Source organism: Calidris pugnax, unplaced genomic scaffold (assembly GCF_001431845.1).
Source record: "Calidris pugnax isolate Ruff unplaced genomic scaffold, ASM143184v1 scaffold103, whole genome shotgun sequence".
In the NCBI taxonomy this organism is placed as follows: domain Eukaryota; kingdom Metazoa; phylum Chordata; class Aves; order Charadriiformes; family Scolopacidae; genus Calidris; species Calidris pugnax.
The window spans coordinates 17,741,288-17,759,155 of NW_015090990.1; the positions used below are offsets into that span (position 1 = coordinate 17,741,288).

General features: G+C 34.5%; 1 protein-coding gene across 1 annotated transcript in view; it reads left to right on the forward strand.

The window, feature by feature from the left end:
• Nucleotides 1-17,868, forward strand: part of DNAH7 (dynein, axonemal, heavy chain 7) — a 118,825-nt gene that overhangs the window by 26,587 nt on the left and 74,370 nt on the right. The window contains exons 17-24 of the mRNA XM_014954155.1: nt 1,195-1,419; nt 2,543-2,689; nt 3,278-3,963; nt 6,154-6,340; nt 11,630-11,823; nt 12,903-13,101; nt 14,696-14,836; nt 16,980-17,192. Of these exons, the coding sequence (XP_014809641.1) occupies nt 1,195-1,419; nt 2,543-2,689; nt 3,278-3,963; nt 6,154-6,340; nt 11,630-11,823; nt 12,903-13,101; nt 14,696-14,836; nt 16,980-17,192 (1,992 nt within the window). The remainder of the gene's footprint in view (nt 1-1,194; nt 1,420-2,542; nt 2,690-3,277; nt 3,964-6,153; nt 6,341-11,629; nt 11,824-12,902; nt 13,102-14,695; nt 14,837-16,979; nt 17,193-17,868) is intronic.

The following is a 17,868-nucleotide window of genomic DNA, read 5'->3' on the forward strand; positions in this document are numbered from 1 at the left end:
GTGAAATGCAGGTGTTTGCTTAAAATAAATTGGATGTCTGAGTGATATGAACTTTTGCTATAGTGAAGTTTAACACAAGATATAACTTTTTATGTAACTGGAGTAATGTTTTCAAGTAAAAAGTAAAATGTTTAAAAGTTGAACTACGCGCTGTCTGAGAATATGGTACCTTTAAAATGCGTACATGTTATGCTATAATTTTGTGTTGGAGAATAAACAAATTGCATGTAATCATTTATAGCATGTAATATTATACCAGCATCAACCCCCTCCTAATAGTTCTTCCGTCTCTTTACTGCCTTTGTTTGGGCTATTCTTTTAATAGCCAAATGTTCTATAGCAATGAGTATATTCTGAAACACAGAAACTTCTGTTGAAAGAGCAAAAGCATAGATTTACTGGACAATTTATCCCTACCTTAAAATGTTTCCAGTTATATCACATTGTGTCATCATATTACATTTTGCTATATCTTCAGTTGATAGATATCAAATAATACTTGCATATACTGATATACTACTGATCTGTCCAATTGGTTAACATTTTTCCTAATACAGCTCTTTTCTTGCTAAGAGAATTTCAGAGTGCTTCATTATGGATTATTGTTTAAACTGGGCTGTGTTCTCTTAAGAGTACACAGAATGCTATGTGTGTCAATGCAGTTTACTGCCAACTCTTGAGATCTGAAAGAACAGAGTGATTTTTATTTTCATCTCAATGAAGAGTGCAATGTGTGTCTGTATTCCTTGTGTTCTTACTGCTAGGGAAGACTTAATCTTACATTGGGCAATCCGGTGCTTCCCTTTCTGAAGTGGGTTGTTCTTTTTTCTTGTCGTTATTTTACTAATTTGTAGCACCACACTTTCTTTCCCAAATCTGCAACACAACAGGCTGTCTGGATTGGCTTCTATTAGTGCAAACCTTTGTGCATACAGCTTCACCCATTCTTTTGAGTTTTACTCGGTAAAATAACTAGGAAGGCAGTTGCATTAGCAAGTTATATGCTGTAAAAATGGCTAATACTGTGCTGTTCCAAATAATCGCTTTTTCAGCTCATGTTTCTAATTCTGTTTAATTTTCCTTGTAAAAAATAAGCTTACAAAGTGAAGTATTAATGACTTCAGGCATTATTTTGCCATTAAATTATATATATATGTATATATAAAATCTTCCCTTTTAATTTCTATTCCCCAGGCCTCTGTGCAGAAAATGGAAACATGTGACATGCTTGAATTGGAGCAGAAATTAGTAAATGCTGTAAATTGTGTTGCTTTCCTGGTAGAATATGTCAACTTTTCAACAGCAGACATTCGACTGAACGCTAATGTTTTTCAATGGTATGCGCGCATGCCAGAAATCTTTGAAGAACACAGAGAGATAATTAAAGAAAAAACAGATCAATTTCAAGATGGTCTTAAGGTTTGTAATGACAATATTTTAAAAATCCTTGAGCTACTAATTTTGAAAGGACATGAAATAATGGATGGAATAACCTTTTATTTTACAATGTATTTTAAAATGAAGCTTGAAGTAGATGTTTTTATATTATTCTCAGTATTAACTAATTTATGCCTGCTTTCCACTCATTTATTTTTCACATATCCACGAGTACTGCAAGGCAAGCCACATTTCGTATTTTTCACTCTGAAAGTTCTTTGGCTACAGAACTTCAAGTGATGTTGATGAAAGTTGTCTGTGTGTGAAGTAGTGAAATTGAGATAGATTCTTTAAAAACATGTACATGGCTTGATTTATGCCCATGAGCAGTCCCTTTGGAGTCAATGGCAGTATATGGAATTTCTATGATAGCTCAAAGAAAAAATCTGCATTAATTTGTAAGTGTGATTTTGCTGTTAGAATAAGAGCATGTGTTAGGCTTTATAACATAACTGCATCTTGATTTGGGTTTGTTTTATTTATTTTTTATTTTCATATTTTACATGTATTTTATCTGTATTAGAATTTTTCATCATATTTACTAAGCTTTTGCAGTACAATTTGTTGTATTATCGAAGTGATGGGGCCTCTCCACAAGGATTGCTAATTGCTAGACTGCTGATCCATTGTAGTTACTGCCTGTATACTTGTCTGCTTTGATTCTCTTGTGCTCCTTAGTCTCATCATAATTTTGTCTTAGATCGTACCACAGATCATACATATTTTGAGATAGTGAAGTTCTGTGTTTTTGCAGTATGTTTTAATTTGAGATATACCAGGCATTTGAATTTGGCTTTCTGTTACTAGCCTGCTCACTATGTCCATCATAGAAAGCAAGAATTTCTATGTCCAACTATATCCTATGATACAGAACCCAGTCACATCTGTCAGTTAGCTCAATAAATCACTGCAGGTTAACAGTAGGATTCAGGGCAAATCCTGTAGTTTGGGTGGAATAGATACTTGTGCAAATATGTTGGATGCCTTGAATTTTCTGCAAATATTAAGAGTATTACTGTAGCAAAGCAGAATAGTTATTCCTTCTTTTTACAGAAATAGTGATTTATTTTTTTTTTAAATGAGTATATGCTTGATGTTTAATTAGATACGCTGTGAACAATTCGTTGAGGAACTGAAAAGCTACTCTAAGCAGGCTGAAGAATTTAGCACATTTGGAGATATTGAGGAAGTCAACAGGTATTTGAAGAAAGCTCAAGCGTTAAAGACAAAATTGGATCTTGCTTCTGAGAAGGTACAGATTATAGTTTAAACTAGTTCAATAGTATTAATTGTAAATCTTAATATTTGTGTTACCAGGTTCAACAGTTTGCTCAGTAATGCAGTTACTGAGATACAGCAAAATAATTCTTAACTCAGCTATGAAACATTTTTACATGATTTGTGACTTAAACTGAAATTTAATAAGCACAATAATTTGTTACTATGTAGTTTTGAGTTAATATGCCAGCACTTTGCATAGTGAAAGAGTTTACATAAGTCTGCATATTCGCTCATGTTCTTGGAAGTGCAATTCCTTACGCTCATTATTACCTCCCATCTGTTAAATTCTCCGGGGTAATGCAAGTTATAGAGGAATGCCGAGGTACCCTTTTAAACCTCTAACTATATCCCTCTTTCACTAGCATGAATGCTGAGCTGTTACTGTTAAAGATTGTTTTAGCTGCAGTCAAGGGCAGCAATTACATAATAGACTGGTATAGTAACTCAAAACTCAATTTGAAGCTTGTTGAAGACATGAGAAAAAACTGTCTAATTCCTGTGGTAAGGACCTGGTATCGCGAACAGCTATGTATTTCAGACCTCGCTTATGTCTCAACAGATCGATCAGTTTAATTCAGAAGAAGAGTCATTTGGATGGCCAGTATCTCAGTACCCTCAGCATAAAACCATTCGGAATGCTCTTGCTCCGTATCTTCATCTCTATGAAATGACTGTTGAATTCAACAGAAAGCTCAAAGGCTGGACAGAGGGATCATTTACAGAAGTGAATCCAGACAAAGTAGAGGTAGATGTAGGAAACTACTGGCATGGACTGTATAAACTAGAAAAAGCATTCCACAATTCTCCAAATGCATTAGCAATAACAAGACAGGTTAAGTCAGAAGTAGAGGAATTCAGATCCCACATTCCCCTAATCCAGGTGATTTGCAATCCTGGTTTGCAAGAAAGGCACTGGGAAGAGATGTCAAAAATCGCTGGTATGCCATTGTTTCCTTCTGAAAACTCAAATGTCTTGTCATACCTTAACTTGCATCTTGAACAATTCCTAGAAAAGTTTGAGACCATCAGTGAAACAGCCAGCAAAGAACATTCACTTGAGAAAGCTTTAACGAAAATGATTTCTGAATGGGATGAAATGGAGTTCACGCTTCTTGCCTATAGAGAAACAGGAACCCATATTTTGTCATCTGTAGATGAAATTCAGATGTTATTGGATGACCACATTGTCAAAACTCAGACTATGAGAGGATCTCCATTCATTAAGCATTATGAAAGGAGAGTAAGGTAATTTTTTTCCTAACAGAAAGTCATTGAGCAATGTTACCAAATAAGAAATCTTTTCTGCTTAATCTATAGCATAAGAACTTAAAATACTTTTGTATATCCTCTTTAAGCAGTGAATTAATCACATTTTAAAGGTCTGAAGTCTCATGTCAACTACATGCTATTTAATCCTGTAAAGCTGATTTTTACTTTTAATTAACGGTATGTGAAGGTCTAATATATTAGAGAGGTTGCTAAACCTTTTTAATGCTCACTGGTACTTAAGGTATGAGATGCATCATAACACTACCTTTATTTTACCAGATAAAACATATCTGAGGTATAGGTGGAAAGGTTGAAGACTAAGAGAATATAGTCTAAACTTTTAGCCTAAATTATAAAGCTACTGAATCTTTTAGCTCTTCAGCAATAAAAAATGTTAGGGCTTATGTAAGGGAGATGAAGAAAATGAAAACAAGACAAACTTCAGGGAGGTGATGAAAGATATTTTTTTTCCTGATGAAATTGAATTTTGAAATTAAATTCCAAAACTTAGTTTTGTCTTGTTCCTCAATAAATACTTTACTTGCTTTTAAATCCCCCAAATATAGCCATATCATGGAAAACCAAAAAGCTTTCGTCTAAAGTTTGGCTAATATTACCTAGCTACGTAAGTACCTCCAAACTCCCATTAACCTGCAAAAATGCTATTTCAGGTTTCAGCACATATTCAATAAATATGAATACATACTTGCATATATATACATGTACATTCTGACAAGTATTAATTCTCTAATTACTACTGTACTATAGTATAAGAGTTCCTTCCATATTAATGTAAAATGGTAGGTTTTGCCTGTTTAAAAAGAGTAAACAGACCATGGTCAGAGTTTTTTGGTGACTGAAAGCATTTGTATTAATACAAGGTATTACTTTTACTTCAGTCTTTGAGATCTAAGCGATCTCAAAGTGGTGGCTTTCCCAATAACCCAAAAAAGCATGTAGAATTCTGGATTGCTACCACAGATTATTCCAAATTCCTCATCTTCATTTTTATGTATTTTTGGTGTAAGCAAATTTACTGACGTGCCTAACTTTGCTCACGCAAAGCTGCATTTTTCTCTACTTCTTGGTAGACACAAAATCACCAGAAATAAGGTACCAATACCTAAAAGATGAAAGAGTGACTTTGGGTAGAAGGTACACAGAAGCAAAGCTGTCTGTTGTTTAGAATCTGTGGCAGGTAAATGAATGAAGGAATAAGTTAAATATGTTTTCACATATATCATTTTACACAATTCAGTGCAGCCTGTGTGTGAGTCTTCTGTTGAGAAAATTATTGCCATGGTTTATATGTATTTTAACAGCACACACTTTTTATAAAACTTCTGTCTGTACTGTCCAGTGGTATGAGAGTTGTAAAAAATGATAATCACTGTTTGTATACAGGTAATAAGAATATATGTTACAGGAGTATAAACAGCATTTCATTGTGATATTTTTTTTTTTGCAAATTGCAAGCGTCAAATATTGGTGTTAAGGTTCTTGAACATTTGGCTATCAAAAGGAAAGACTGAATAGCTGTTGAATTATAATATTGTGTACCCATAGTGGTGTGCAGTAGTACTGGACTCTGTCATCTATCAAACAAATGTGTTCAACATCCACATTTGGAATTTGAAGTCAGAAGTAAAATGTGACTTAACCATTACACTATTTACTACTTTAAATATTCTAATTAAGACCACATGCCATTTTAGGACAATGTCTACATATTTTTGTTTTAGTAGTTTAGGTTACTTTCATGGCTTTTGCCATCTCAGCCTGTTTATCCTAGCAAACAGTCAGAAATAGTAGTCTGGGCTTTGTTGTATCCAGAAACCAATTTAAGGGAATTTTTCCACAAATACTCTTTCATGCCAAAGTGTGTGCTGCATTCATTCACTGATACTGTTAGTCTATTTATTTGATTAACCCAGTTCATGAAATCCTAAAATCAACCTTACAGATGATCCAGTTACAGAAATTAAAATGGACTTGGTTATTCAGGAAATCAGGCAGGGTGAATATGATGTTCTACTGAAATCTTAAAACTTACACCTGTTGCACTTGCTGCCGAATATGCAAATTGGCAAGAAGATCTTAGCAGTCTGCTAGAAATATTTAACTGGAAGCATCTGTTAATGTATTTGAACTAATTCTATTTAATAGGGAATGGGAAGGAAAGCTGTTGTTGGTACAGGATATCCTGGATGAATGGCTGAAAGTTCAGGCTACTTGGCTTTATTTGGAGCCAATTTTCAGTTCTCCTGACATCAAGGCTCAGATGCCCGAGGAAAGTAGACGATTCAGTACTGTGGTTAAGACATGGAAAGACTTAATGAAATCAGTTTTTGATGTAAGTACCACTGTCTTAAGAATATAGAGTGAATTTGCTGTATGCACCAAAAAAAAAAATAATTGCTTCGGATAACACAGTGATCTGCTTTCTGTTTCATCTTACTCCCCTTCTTAGATTCTTTTAGAAGTTATTTTGCAGAACTGTTTAACATAGAAGCATTGATGGGGAGGGTCCTCTGAAGTTCAGTTAGTCTAACTTCTTTCTAAGAGCAGAACTTTGGCCAAAACTACATCAGGTCAACCCAGCTTTGTTTAGCCAAATTTCAGAAACCACCAAGGCCAAAGATTACTTGCATATTACCTCTAGAGACTTCAGTTTGCAATACCTTCTTGGTGAATAATTTTTTCCCTAATTTCCAAGCTGAACCTCTTGCGCAAAGATTGGTACCTGTTGCTCCTTGCTACCCAACTGTCCCTGCTGAGAAGTTGGTTCTGGGGTTGTTTTTTTGGTGGTTTTTATTTTGTTTTGTTTGGGACTTTCTGTTTTGTTCTGTTTTGTTCTCAATTGCCCTTCAAGTAGTAGCTGACTACAGTTAAAGTCTACCTTAATTTCTACTTCACCAAGCTGAACAAGTCCAGTTCTCCCAACCTCTTTTCATAGGCCACGTGCTATTCTGCTGAATAAAATTAAGCAGCATATAAAACAAAGTAACATAACAATGATGATCCTAGCACTGTAGGTCAATAGAGGTGAATCAATGAAATTTTACACTGATTGTTCCTTTTGAAAAATGCTATTTATTTGCATATTGAATGGTAAAGATGCCTCTCTATTACTTTAAACTATTTAGATATTTAACTTGCTTCAAAAGTACTATTCTAATCTGCTCTAAGTCAGTATGTAGGGCAGTTGTCAGACACCACCACTGTTCATGTCTGGCAGTTCAAAGTGTTGCTAACTTGCCAATCTGCTGCTTAATTGACAGTTTCTGGAAGTTAGCACTGTTATTAGAATCAGTTGATGAGATTATATGAATGCTCTTTGCTTCAGTAGTTAGATGTTTTGAGCTCAGGTGTCTTGGGTTAAATTAGCTATATTTGCCAGCCTAACTACATGAAGAGCACTCCTTCAGTCTCTTCTGCTGACTGCTGAGAGGGCAATAGCTTCTAGCAAAGAGGTGGTACTAGTAAGGGAAGAGGTAACATCTGAAACTGGCACAGCTGATTCTTCAGCAGTTACATGATCAGTGGTCAGAATGAATGCTCTACAAATTCTGTTCCTCAGGGCATAACCAGTTACCTAGTGATTCTGGTAATCCTGTTATGTAATTCTAATGATTCTCATAATGATTAAACTGCATTCGTTCTGAAAATGTTCCCTAATATCAAGGGCATTTCAATAGGATGTTGCATTTTAAAGATTTTTTTTAACTGAGCTTACTAAACTATTCAGAGACTTGTGAAGATTTATGAGATCTACTGTTTTCCATGGTAAGGACCTAAGACTGTCCTTTGAAGAAAAAAGTTAGAAGCTTTGTTTTCATCTGTCTTGTACCTTTGCAGAACTTTCAGAGACCCGTTATATCATTAGGACAAATACTAAAATTTTCACTCAGTCTAAAAGGTTGGGATTTGAGCTCTTTTCAGATTGCATATATTTTTTTAGTGTAGAAATACAAGCAATGTGTAGTATACAAAAAGAAGCGTTTGCTTCATTTCCTGGCAATTCACTTAAAAATAAAGTTTTTTCGTTTTTTATTATCTTTTTATTCTTTCTCCCTTTCTCTCCCTCCCTTTGTCCCTCTCTCTCTTTCTCTTTTTCTCCCTCTGTCTTACAGTTGCCCCTGCCCCCCGCCCCTTCTTTCTTTGTTTTTCTTTTTTCTGATTTGGAAGAAAATAAGGAGTTTATCACATAGAGCTGTGAAATCAATAGTATTCATTTTGGGGAAGAAATTGCATAAAAACATGCAAGAATTTCAGAATTTTGTTGAGTATTATGTTTCTGAACATTGTGTGGTGAATGATCTGTTTTGATAAAATCTTGTCATTCAGATATTCAGCTAATAAAATATAAAGTATTTTTTGAATGTGATATATGTTATCACTGTCAAGAAAAAAAAAATAATCTTTTGTTTGTAAGGAGAGTGTGCATGCCAGAATACCAGAGTAAAAGTTTAACAAGCTAAAGTTGATTTTGGCTAAACAAGCAGGCGTTATTTTCCAGAAGATGGCACTCTGTTTCCACAAATGCAATGTTTGAGTTTCGTGGCTTAAAAAAATGCTCCTCCTCAGTCTATATGAATGGTCTTTCTTAAAGCATAAAGCTAACTCGAGTCTGCATGCTTTTTTTGCATTTACATGCCATTGTATTATAAAATTCCTTTATATGCTTAACTTTTCATCACAAATTTGAATAATCATATATTATTTCTTCATTTTAAGTATCTAATTTAAGCAATGCATATTAATGAGGGTTAAATTACTTCAAAAAGAAAATTATATGGAAGGTTTTCTGTCTGTGTGGGGAAGAAAGCCAAAAAAAAAAAAAAGGGGGAAGAAAAAATTTCCCAGGCTGCAACCTGTGTTATGTTAAAAATTATATTTAGAAACTAGTGGTAGTGATGGCCTTTTAACAGAGTACTTGATTTGTTTTTATACATGTGATTTATATTATTTTCTACATACAGTTGTCCCCCTAATTGACACTGACAGTGTCACTGACAAATTAAGTTACACTCATGTTTTGAATGACTGATAATGATGGCATTCCCTTTTTTCTTCAAGCCTCAGCAGAACTGTAAATAGGAAATCTATGTTGAAGTATAAATTATTTTTTTCCTGACTTTTTCTCATATGAAAGAAAAAACAAGTAGGAATAATCCTATTTATAAATCTGGCAACACAGCTTTGATTTGATTTACCAGTTGAACTTACTCTATTTGCTGATGATAAACATGGCAAGAAAGGGAACAAAACCTCTTCCTGTTGACAAGGTATAGTTATATGGTTGGTTGTGCATTAAAAACTGTTTTATATAAGTAGTTATGAACTATGTTCATATGCTGACAGCTGAATTGACTATGTATAGATGAGAAGTATATGTAGTTACTCAGATTGTTCTGATTTGGTATGATGCACAAGACAAGTAACAGAAGGTAAATGTATTTCATGTACAAAGGAACACTATGGTTATTGTATTAGTGAGGTGCACCCCCATGAAGATCAATTAGATAAATATACAATTCTGGGGTTTTTTCAGTAGATTGAAAGTATGTGTATAACATCAGCAGGGAATTGAACCAAATCTGAATGCGCATTGCGAAATAATTTCAAAATGTTACGAGTTTTTGAACTGAAACTGAACTTGGAATTTATTACTGATTTCTCCAAAATGAAGCTAAACAGTAACCAGGTTACTGGGTGACATCTGCACTGTCACCCTGTGAGGGGTTTGTCTGTTACAGATACCATTTGCACCTTATGGGTGTTATACGGCAGTCTAGCCTGTCTCTCCTCGTCTGTTGCAACATGAGTCACCTGTGCTTCTGCTCTGTGAGACTGTTCTGCAAACCCTATAAGGACTTTTCTGAGTGGGACATTCTGTGTTTGTGTTTGTAATGGGTTCTGACAGAACTGTTCCTAGTGGAAACAGTCTGGTTATGTCTTTGATTTCTGCTGTGCATTGTTGGAGTGCTCTTTCTTTTCACTGTCAGCAGTTCTTACAACCCCTCAGTAGATTGACTTGTCTGAAATTCTCTGTTGATCTCTTTGGTGTTTCTTATGGTTGGACATACCTGTGACTTTTTTTATTTTAATCCTGGATATGTGTTCTATGCTGTGTGCTTACAGATGCAGGCTCAGTGGGCAGAGCAAAGGGGACCTAAGGGTTGGCCACCATTTCTAGTTAGCTCTGTTTTCATCTCACCTGCTCCATTAAAGTCTGGCTCCATTAAAATTCCTGGGAAACACAGTCTGATTTAGGTGGTAAAGGAGAAGCTATGGCAGAAGAAGTGTTCCCAGACTTTGGGAAGTGGAGCAGGGAATTGAGATTTATAGGTCTCTATTTCTGTGCTAGGACTTTGTCATTATAGAGCATTATATATTGCAACATAAGTGTGTTTAAATCAGTTCATGGTTAACAGGTCAGTTAATGTACTGGCACAGGCCTGAACTAGAATAAATTCAGTCACAGGTGAACCCAAGCCCATACTGGAACCAAGTAGAAGCATTTGCTTGGTTTGACTTCCTCAGTCATAAATCTGCATAATTTGCCACTTTTCAGTGTGTGTCTCATTTTCCTCCACAAACCCCATACTTGGTGAGCAAGATTAAAAGATGTAATGATGATTAGGGTATAAATTAGTTACAGAGCATATGAAATAGAATCTGACATTCAGACAACTGTTTTCCTTTCAGTCTTCTTAGCTTGGCAACCTTTAGGTCTTTTGCAAAATCTTTATTTGTATTTATATTAATGGAGATAACTTTCATCTTATGTATTAGCTTTTCTAAGTGTTTACATTCATTTAAGTTGAGAGGTTAATTTGGGAAGCATTAGAAAGAATTTGGAAAGCACTATGCATCTTTATATATTTTGTTATCTACACAGTTAATAAAAATAAGAAACCCAGTATTTATCCAGTAGTGTATCTTGACAGGTGTTATACAGATTCTATTGTAAAAAGAAATAAAAATATATTTTTTTATATTCTTAATTAAGCAAGTATAACTTTCACATTTTACTACCAAATTTTTAAACATATTTAGCTAGGAAATTTATTAGGGTCAGAGAATACCTATTTTAGATCACATTACTAGTTAATGTTAGTACTGAAGTGTCAGTGTTGCCTATATAAAAGTTTGCCATCTCAATACTTATAATCTTGTGCATATATTTATATATTTCATATGGAAGGAAAGATCTTTTTTTTTGCATTGAACTCTGATAGATAATTACCACTTAAAATGTTTGACAGCATCGATGTCATAAAAGTATGTTTTAATTGTTCCTGTTGTTAATTGCATAATCCAATTGAATAGCCAATGTAAATTAAAGTTGCTTCAACAGAATGATGGGATTTGTGCTGTTTAATGAATTGATCCTGTTCTGACAATTATTTTTGAAAACAATAGTTCATGTCTGGAAAAATTTGCTCTAATACCAACTGCCTAACTGCTTTTCTAGTGAACCCTCGTAATGAAGACAGTAAATTGTAACTCTGACGATGGTTTGAGTAAAGTAGAAATTGAAATAAAGATTCCTTTTGCTTAAGTCTTTCTGCAGTGCTGTGTGGTGATTTACTTGAGATTGCATTAACATTTTTATCTGGAATAATTTCTTTTCCAGGACAAACATGTGCTGACAGTTGTAATAATAGACAAGATGTTGGAAAAATTGAGGAAGTGCAATGAATTTCTGGAGCTAATTCTCAAGGGACTAAATGAATACCTAGAGAAGAAGCGCCTCTATTTCCCCAGATTCTTTTTTTTATCTAATGATGAACTCCTTGAGATTCTTTCAGAGACCAAAGATCCTACTCGGTATGGTAATATTTAATAGGTGTATTTGCACTCACAGTGCAAATGCACAGTTATGGTATTAAGTATCTAGTTGGTTATACTTTATGATAGGTGAATGCAGAGTAATTTTTTAATATGGGTAATTCTGTTGTGCTTTCTAAACTAGTAACCTTTCTATACACTGGTTTTCAGAAGACTCAGAAGTCCATATAGTAATTAATGGTGAAATTAACACACCTGATTTTTCCCAGTAGAAAACTGAGTATCAAATGGAACCTGTATACCACTGACTTGCATTTTACCTTTTTATGGACAGTCCTGATTAAAGTATTTCAGAAGTTTTTTCCATGTTTTAACACTCTCTGGGTTTTGTACTCTCCAGACTCATTCAAGATTAGACTGCAAAATGTATAATTCAGTGTAAGTCGTTCTTACACTGAGTGGAATTAACTCTATGCAGATTCCTGAAGAAGTTATCTTGTTAAGCAGTATGGCCTTTGCTGTAAGCAGAGGTACTGGGGTTTTATTCCCAATATGCAGACTTGATAGTGTGTAGTTAATGCAGTGCAAGGTCATGCAAAATTAAGAAGGAAAATAAATAATAAAATGCCTGCTCAATCACAGAGAAATATTCATACAATACAATGAACAGGGCAAGAGATCTTGTGAGGAAAAAAATCTTAAAGGTTTTTTTTTTATTTATTACAAACCATTGTGTTAAGGTTGTACTTAGTTGCTTTACTCAAATTCCTTAATGTTTACTATACTTTGCTGGGAAGGTATAAATAATGGAATTTTATACTGTAAGCAGATTGGCGGTTAAAGAAAGAATACTTGTTTATCCTTACTAGTTTATATATTACAGAGACTATAAGTAATATTTTATATCTTTAAACTGATCTTCAAAAAATACCGCAGTAGGCATCTTGCAGGGGGCAGTACACAAGAATTATTGTTGAAGAGAAACTTTTTTGTAACAAACTTAAAATGAACTTCTAAGTAAATTGTTCAGAAATATTTTTTAAAAAACTATATCTTCTTTGGCTCTATTGGCAAGAAAAAATTGTCAGAAACTGTTTAAGACTAGTTTTGTTTTCTAGAGTGCAACCTCACTTAAAAAAGTGTTTTGAAGGAATTGCAAGAGTGGAATTTACTGAGGTATTAGATATCACACACATTAAAAGTAGTGAAGGAGAGACGGTGAAACTCATAGAGACAATCTCGACATCGCAAGCTAGAGGTCAAGTTGAAAAATGGCTGGTTGAACTGGAGGCAGCTATGCTGAAGTCTATTCACAAGGTAACAAGTTTTAACTTCTTATTTTCTAAGCTAATGGTATTCAGCATTGATTTCTTAGTAACAACAGTAACAGTATTATTTCTTAGTAATAACAGTAACATATAGCAGAATCACTAGCACCTAGCATGAACTGTAAAACAATGAATTCAGTCTTTAAAGGTTATACCTTTTTTTTTTTTTTTTTTTTTGTTTTTGTGTTAATTGCACCTAGCATGAACTGTAAAACAATGAATTCAGTCTTTAAAGGTTATACCTTTTTTTTTTTTTTTTTTTGTCAGTTCTGGTGTCAATTTCTGGTTGTAAAATTCTCTATAATTCTTTAAATAGTAGACTCAAAAAAAACCCCAAACATTTGTGCCAAGGATTCTTTTGCCAGAGATTGTTCTACACTTTGTATGGTATTAAGGAACAAGATTAAACTGAAAGATTGCCCATGTTTGTTTTTTTAATGTTCCTTTTCATTATGACTGCCTTAATTGGGGCCATTACCTCTTCCTTTCAGATTGTATTGTTCCAGCCTTTACAGCATCTCATCATTGTGTCATATATTTAATTATCTCTGTCTTCTTTTTTGTGGTCCTTTTCAATGTCAAGTGATGTAATTAAATGTCCACACACTTTCCCTGACACCATCTTACAGTACAACAGTTTAATAATTGTAGTGGCATATCAGTAGTGAAGAAAGTGAATAACCTGATTTATTTGCATATCAGACATGGACAAACTGAAATGCATGAATAAGAAATGGCTCAGCACCATTTGTCTGCATTTAGCGTTCACTACGGAACTTTTATGGTAATCTAAAATAGATAACATTTATATGGTTATATTGTCAATACAGAAGCATTTTCCCCTCGTATATGTATTTTTTTATTGATGCTATTGTGTGTATAGATTGTTAAAAGCAAAGAGGCTTGGAACTGCAAAGCAAATGGCAGATTTTCACTCTGGTAGATTACACTGCTTGTCTGAGGAGCCATCTAAATTTATTGAGGAGTTTGTTGATAATAAGACTTTATTCTTGCTTGGTTTTTGTTAATGGCAGGAAAATAACCTGTTGGTGTAGATTGGAAGTTTGTTTCCAGTGCAAGTTTTAATTTCATTGGAATTATGCTTGAGTGTCACTAGAGCCGGGTTAATGATTCTACTGTTAGAAAATACACTTAAAGTTAGATATAACTTTAAATAATATCTGCAAAATTGAAAGCTCTGGATTTTTACAGGAATGAATAGATGAAAAAAACTTTCATTTTAGGGTATTACTTCTAGGTAAATTGTGGTTTTATTTGCTTTCTAGTTGCATTGTGGAGCTAGAAAGCGTTAAGTATCTGATGGCAAGAGTCATTTTAGAATGTGTCGTGAAATCAGTTCTCAGAAATTTTGTGTGATCACTTGGTTCATAGGACATTTTGGGGTTTTTTGAGCTTTGTTGAGAGATTTTTTTGCAAGTTGTCAATATTAGAGTTGAATTTGAGGCTGAACCTAGACTCTGATTTATTTTTTCTTCTCATTAATACAACCTAACCTAAATTAATTCTAAAGCTGAATATTTCCTGTTTTGGCAGGTAGTTATAGTGTGCTTTTTCCCGTCTAGGTAATTGGGGATGCAGTTGAAGCTTATCCAAAAACTCCACGTGTTAATTGGGTAAGAGAGTGGCCTGGACAAACAGTTCTTTGTGTATCCCAAACCTTCTGGACAATGCAAGTACAGATGTCCATTAGAAATGGCCAAACGGTAAGAATATTTAAAACTGTGGCAATCAGACCTTTGGTAATAATCTTTTTGGATTAATAGGTGTTCAGTGTAATAGTTAATCTCTTTAGTATCTACTTTAAAGATCTACCTGAAATGTGATCTTTGAAGACTGTGAAGTTAATATTTCCTTTTGGATAAAGGCACTAGTGCTTCTGCACTATGGCAAAGTGTTTTCTGTTTAGCTCAACGTGTAGATTACATGTTTCTATGAAAGCAGCCTAGTCTAATCTTAGAGATTTTAGGTATTTTTTTTTTAAAGTGAAAGCTGGCCTCACCTTAATGGGTCTGTAGTTAATGTTGTTAGTGAGTATAAGAGGAAGTTAAGCAAGGGTTAAATTAATTTACTTTTGGGAATGTTTGTTACATTGTTCTGAGCCTAGACAAAAGCTCTGGTGCTGGCGTTGGCCTGTATCAAGTCTTTTCGGTACCTGAGTATGCAGGGAAACCTGTCCTTCCTGTAGCTTTCATTCAAATTCTGTTGTAGTGGGAATTCTGCTTATCTGGCTTCAGCCCAAGAATCTTCATTCTGTTGTGGAAAGGAGCTTGTATGTAGTGAAGTGGTGGAGAGGCATTTGCATCTCCTGACAATCTGTCACAAATCTGCAGCAGAGAGAGCTCAGTCTTACAGGCTTCAATACTCTTTCTCTTTTCCATTCCTATGTTGTATACTAAAGCATAAGAAACATGACAGACAGTTACCATGTGGTGACCAGGCCAAAAATACTGCATTCTGTCTGAAGCACTTTAGTGTTTTCTTGGACAGGATCTCAGTATCATTTAATTCACTCATTAATATTAAATATGTATTTACACGTACGCATACATGCTCCCTTTCAGATATTATTGTTTTGTATTTTTGAGTTAATTGTTTCCAACAAATAACTGCTGTACATAAATCAAAAGTGCAAATCTCTTATTAAAACCAAATAATGAGCTATGATGCTGTATAAAAATGAAGATCTTTCGTAATTTTTGAGAGCATTGTCTTGTGCATGTGCATTCTCAGTCAAATATAGTCCCATGGTCGGAAGGGTAGCACCACGGCATGTTCCTAATATGGGAGTTGAGGACATATTCTGTGTCTCAACGGTTTGCTGAGGAAAGCTTGGTGGTAAGCAGGTGGGTTATTATCCCTGATTTGAGCAAGATGTTTCAGATTTTGTGCTGGTCAGAACATCTAATGCAACACTGTAGAAAGTGAGCTGCTTTTGAACTCTGTGTTTACTGCTTTATTTTCATAAAAGAGGTCATGCTAAGCAGATGATTATCCAGACTTAATGTCTGGAAAATAACTAGCTGAGAGAGCTCAAAATCATCAACATCTATTGAGGGTTACCAGTTCCAGTGTGTTTGGAGTGGAACAGCAGGCTAGCAGGCGGAAAAATCTAAACCAGACATAAATAAATTTTTCTCCAGACAAATAGAAGCCATTCCTCCACAGAAACATGCTTCAGTGTGAATGTGTTACTAAGGTTAATTCCCACTTCTTTATTTCAGTTCAGTAAGGCACTTCATCATATCTAAGTACATATAAGTGTCATGATACAAGTGCTTTCCTTAAATGGGTCTTTCCTGTCTACCAGCAATTTACGAGCCTGAAAGAACTATCAATTACTGTGTAAAAGAAATGATTAAGCTAACTGAACACAGACTATAAGCAGAAGTCAGTAAACTGAAAATAATGAAGAAAAATGCATTTGCTTGTTACTTTTTTGAATTAAAGATGTGTTGTTTTTTCTAAGTGTTGTGGGATATAAAGGTGTTTTTCTAGTGTGGAGAGGGTCCCTTAACCATAGAAAGAATATTGTGTACATACAAGTAGGTCTTTTATATATCTTTTGTATAAAAAGATAAGGGCTGTTTCCTGTGTTCCAGGAAGAAAATAGTGTATGGTGTTTTGTTTCCTGATATGTATCATTGAGGTTTTACATATGATTCTGTAAAAGCAGGGGAAAAAACCCCAAACCAACAAGCCTATTGAACTACCAGTGAATGAAGGACATTGAACTGCTATTATAATGAGAAGGATCTTTTTAATACAGAGAAATGAAAGTAATATAAGAAAAAATAATCATGCCTTAGACTAGACATGAAACTTCTTAACTTTTAAAAACTTTTTCAGGCACTAGAGGATTTTCTGGAACAGAATAATCGACAGATTGAGGACATTGTCACCTTGGTGAGAGGAAAGCTGTCTAAGCAGAATCGAGTGACTCTAGGAGCACTTGTTGTGCTTGATGTTCATGCTAGGGATGTTCTTGCATCTCTAGTAAGCAAGAAAGTCAAAGATGAGAGCGACTTTGAATGGTTAAGTCAGCTTAGGTACTACTGGGAGGTAAGTGATACCTCTCAATCCTATTAGAAGGTAATTTCTGTTCAGAGTTTTTCAATTTCTGCTTGCTTGCTGACACAGAGGATGGTTACACTACTATGAGAATTTCTGCTGATAAGAGAATACCTATAACCAATCATTTTATGGATTGCTAACTAGAATGCCCAGTAGCCAGACGCAAACAGTTTTTCACTAGAATTATTTTTTTCATCACTACTGAGTCTCTGTGCGTTTGCTGAATTTGCAGGGAAGGTTACAGACAAAAATTGTTCGCTCAGAGACTGTATTTTGGTTTTCTGATCCTGTGGTTTGAGAATGCTATAGGTACGACAATTTTCAGTTAGAGGTTTTAATCTGATTTATTGTCAATATTATTTTGTTTGTGCATTAAACTTATGGGAAAAATAACAATGTTTATGCTGGATAGTGGTAGGATACAATATTTTACATTCATCAGGACAAAACTTCCTATAATACAGAGGCACTGTGTGTAGGGATCATGCATTGATATATCAGAGTCATCAGACTGACCATAATTACAGCTATTTGTCATGATTTCTTCTATTTACCTTTTAAATAGAGTGGTTAAATTTCTAAGTAGCTACACAGGACAGTTTTACTTTCCAATATGGTTAGCAGGATTTTTTTTTTAGATAACAGTTAATGTAAAAAATGTTCT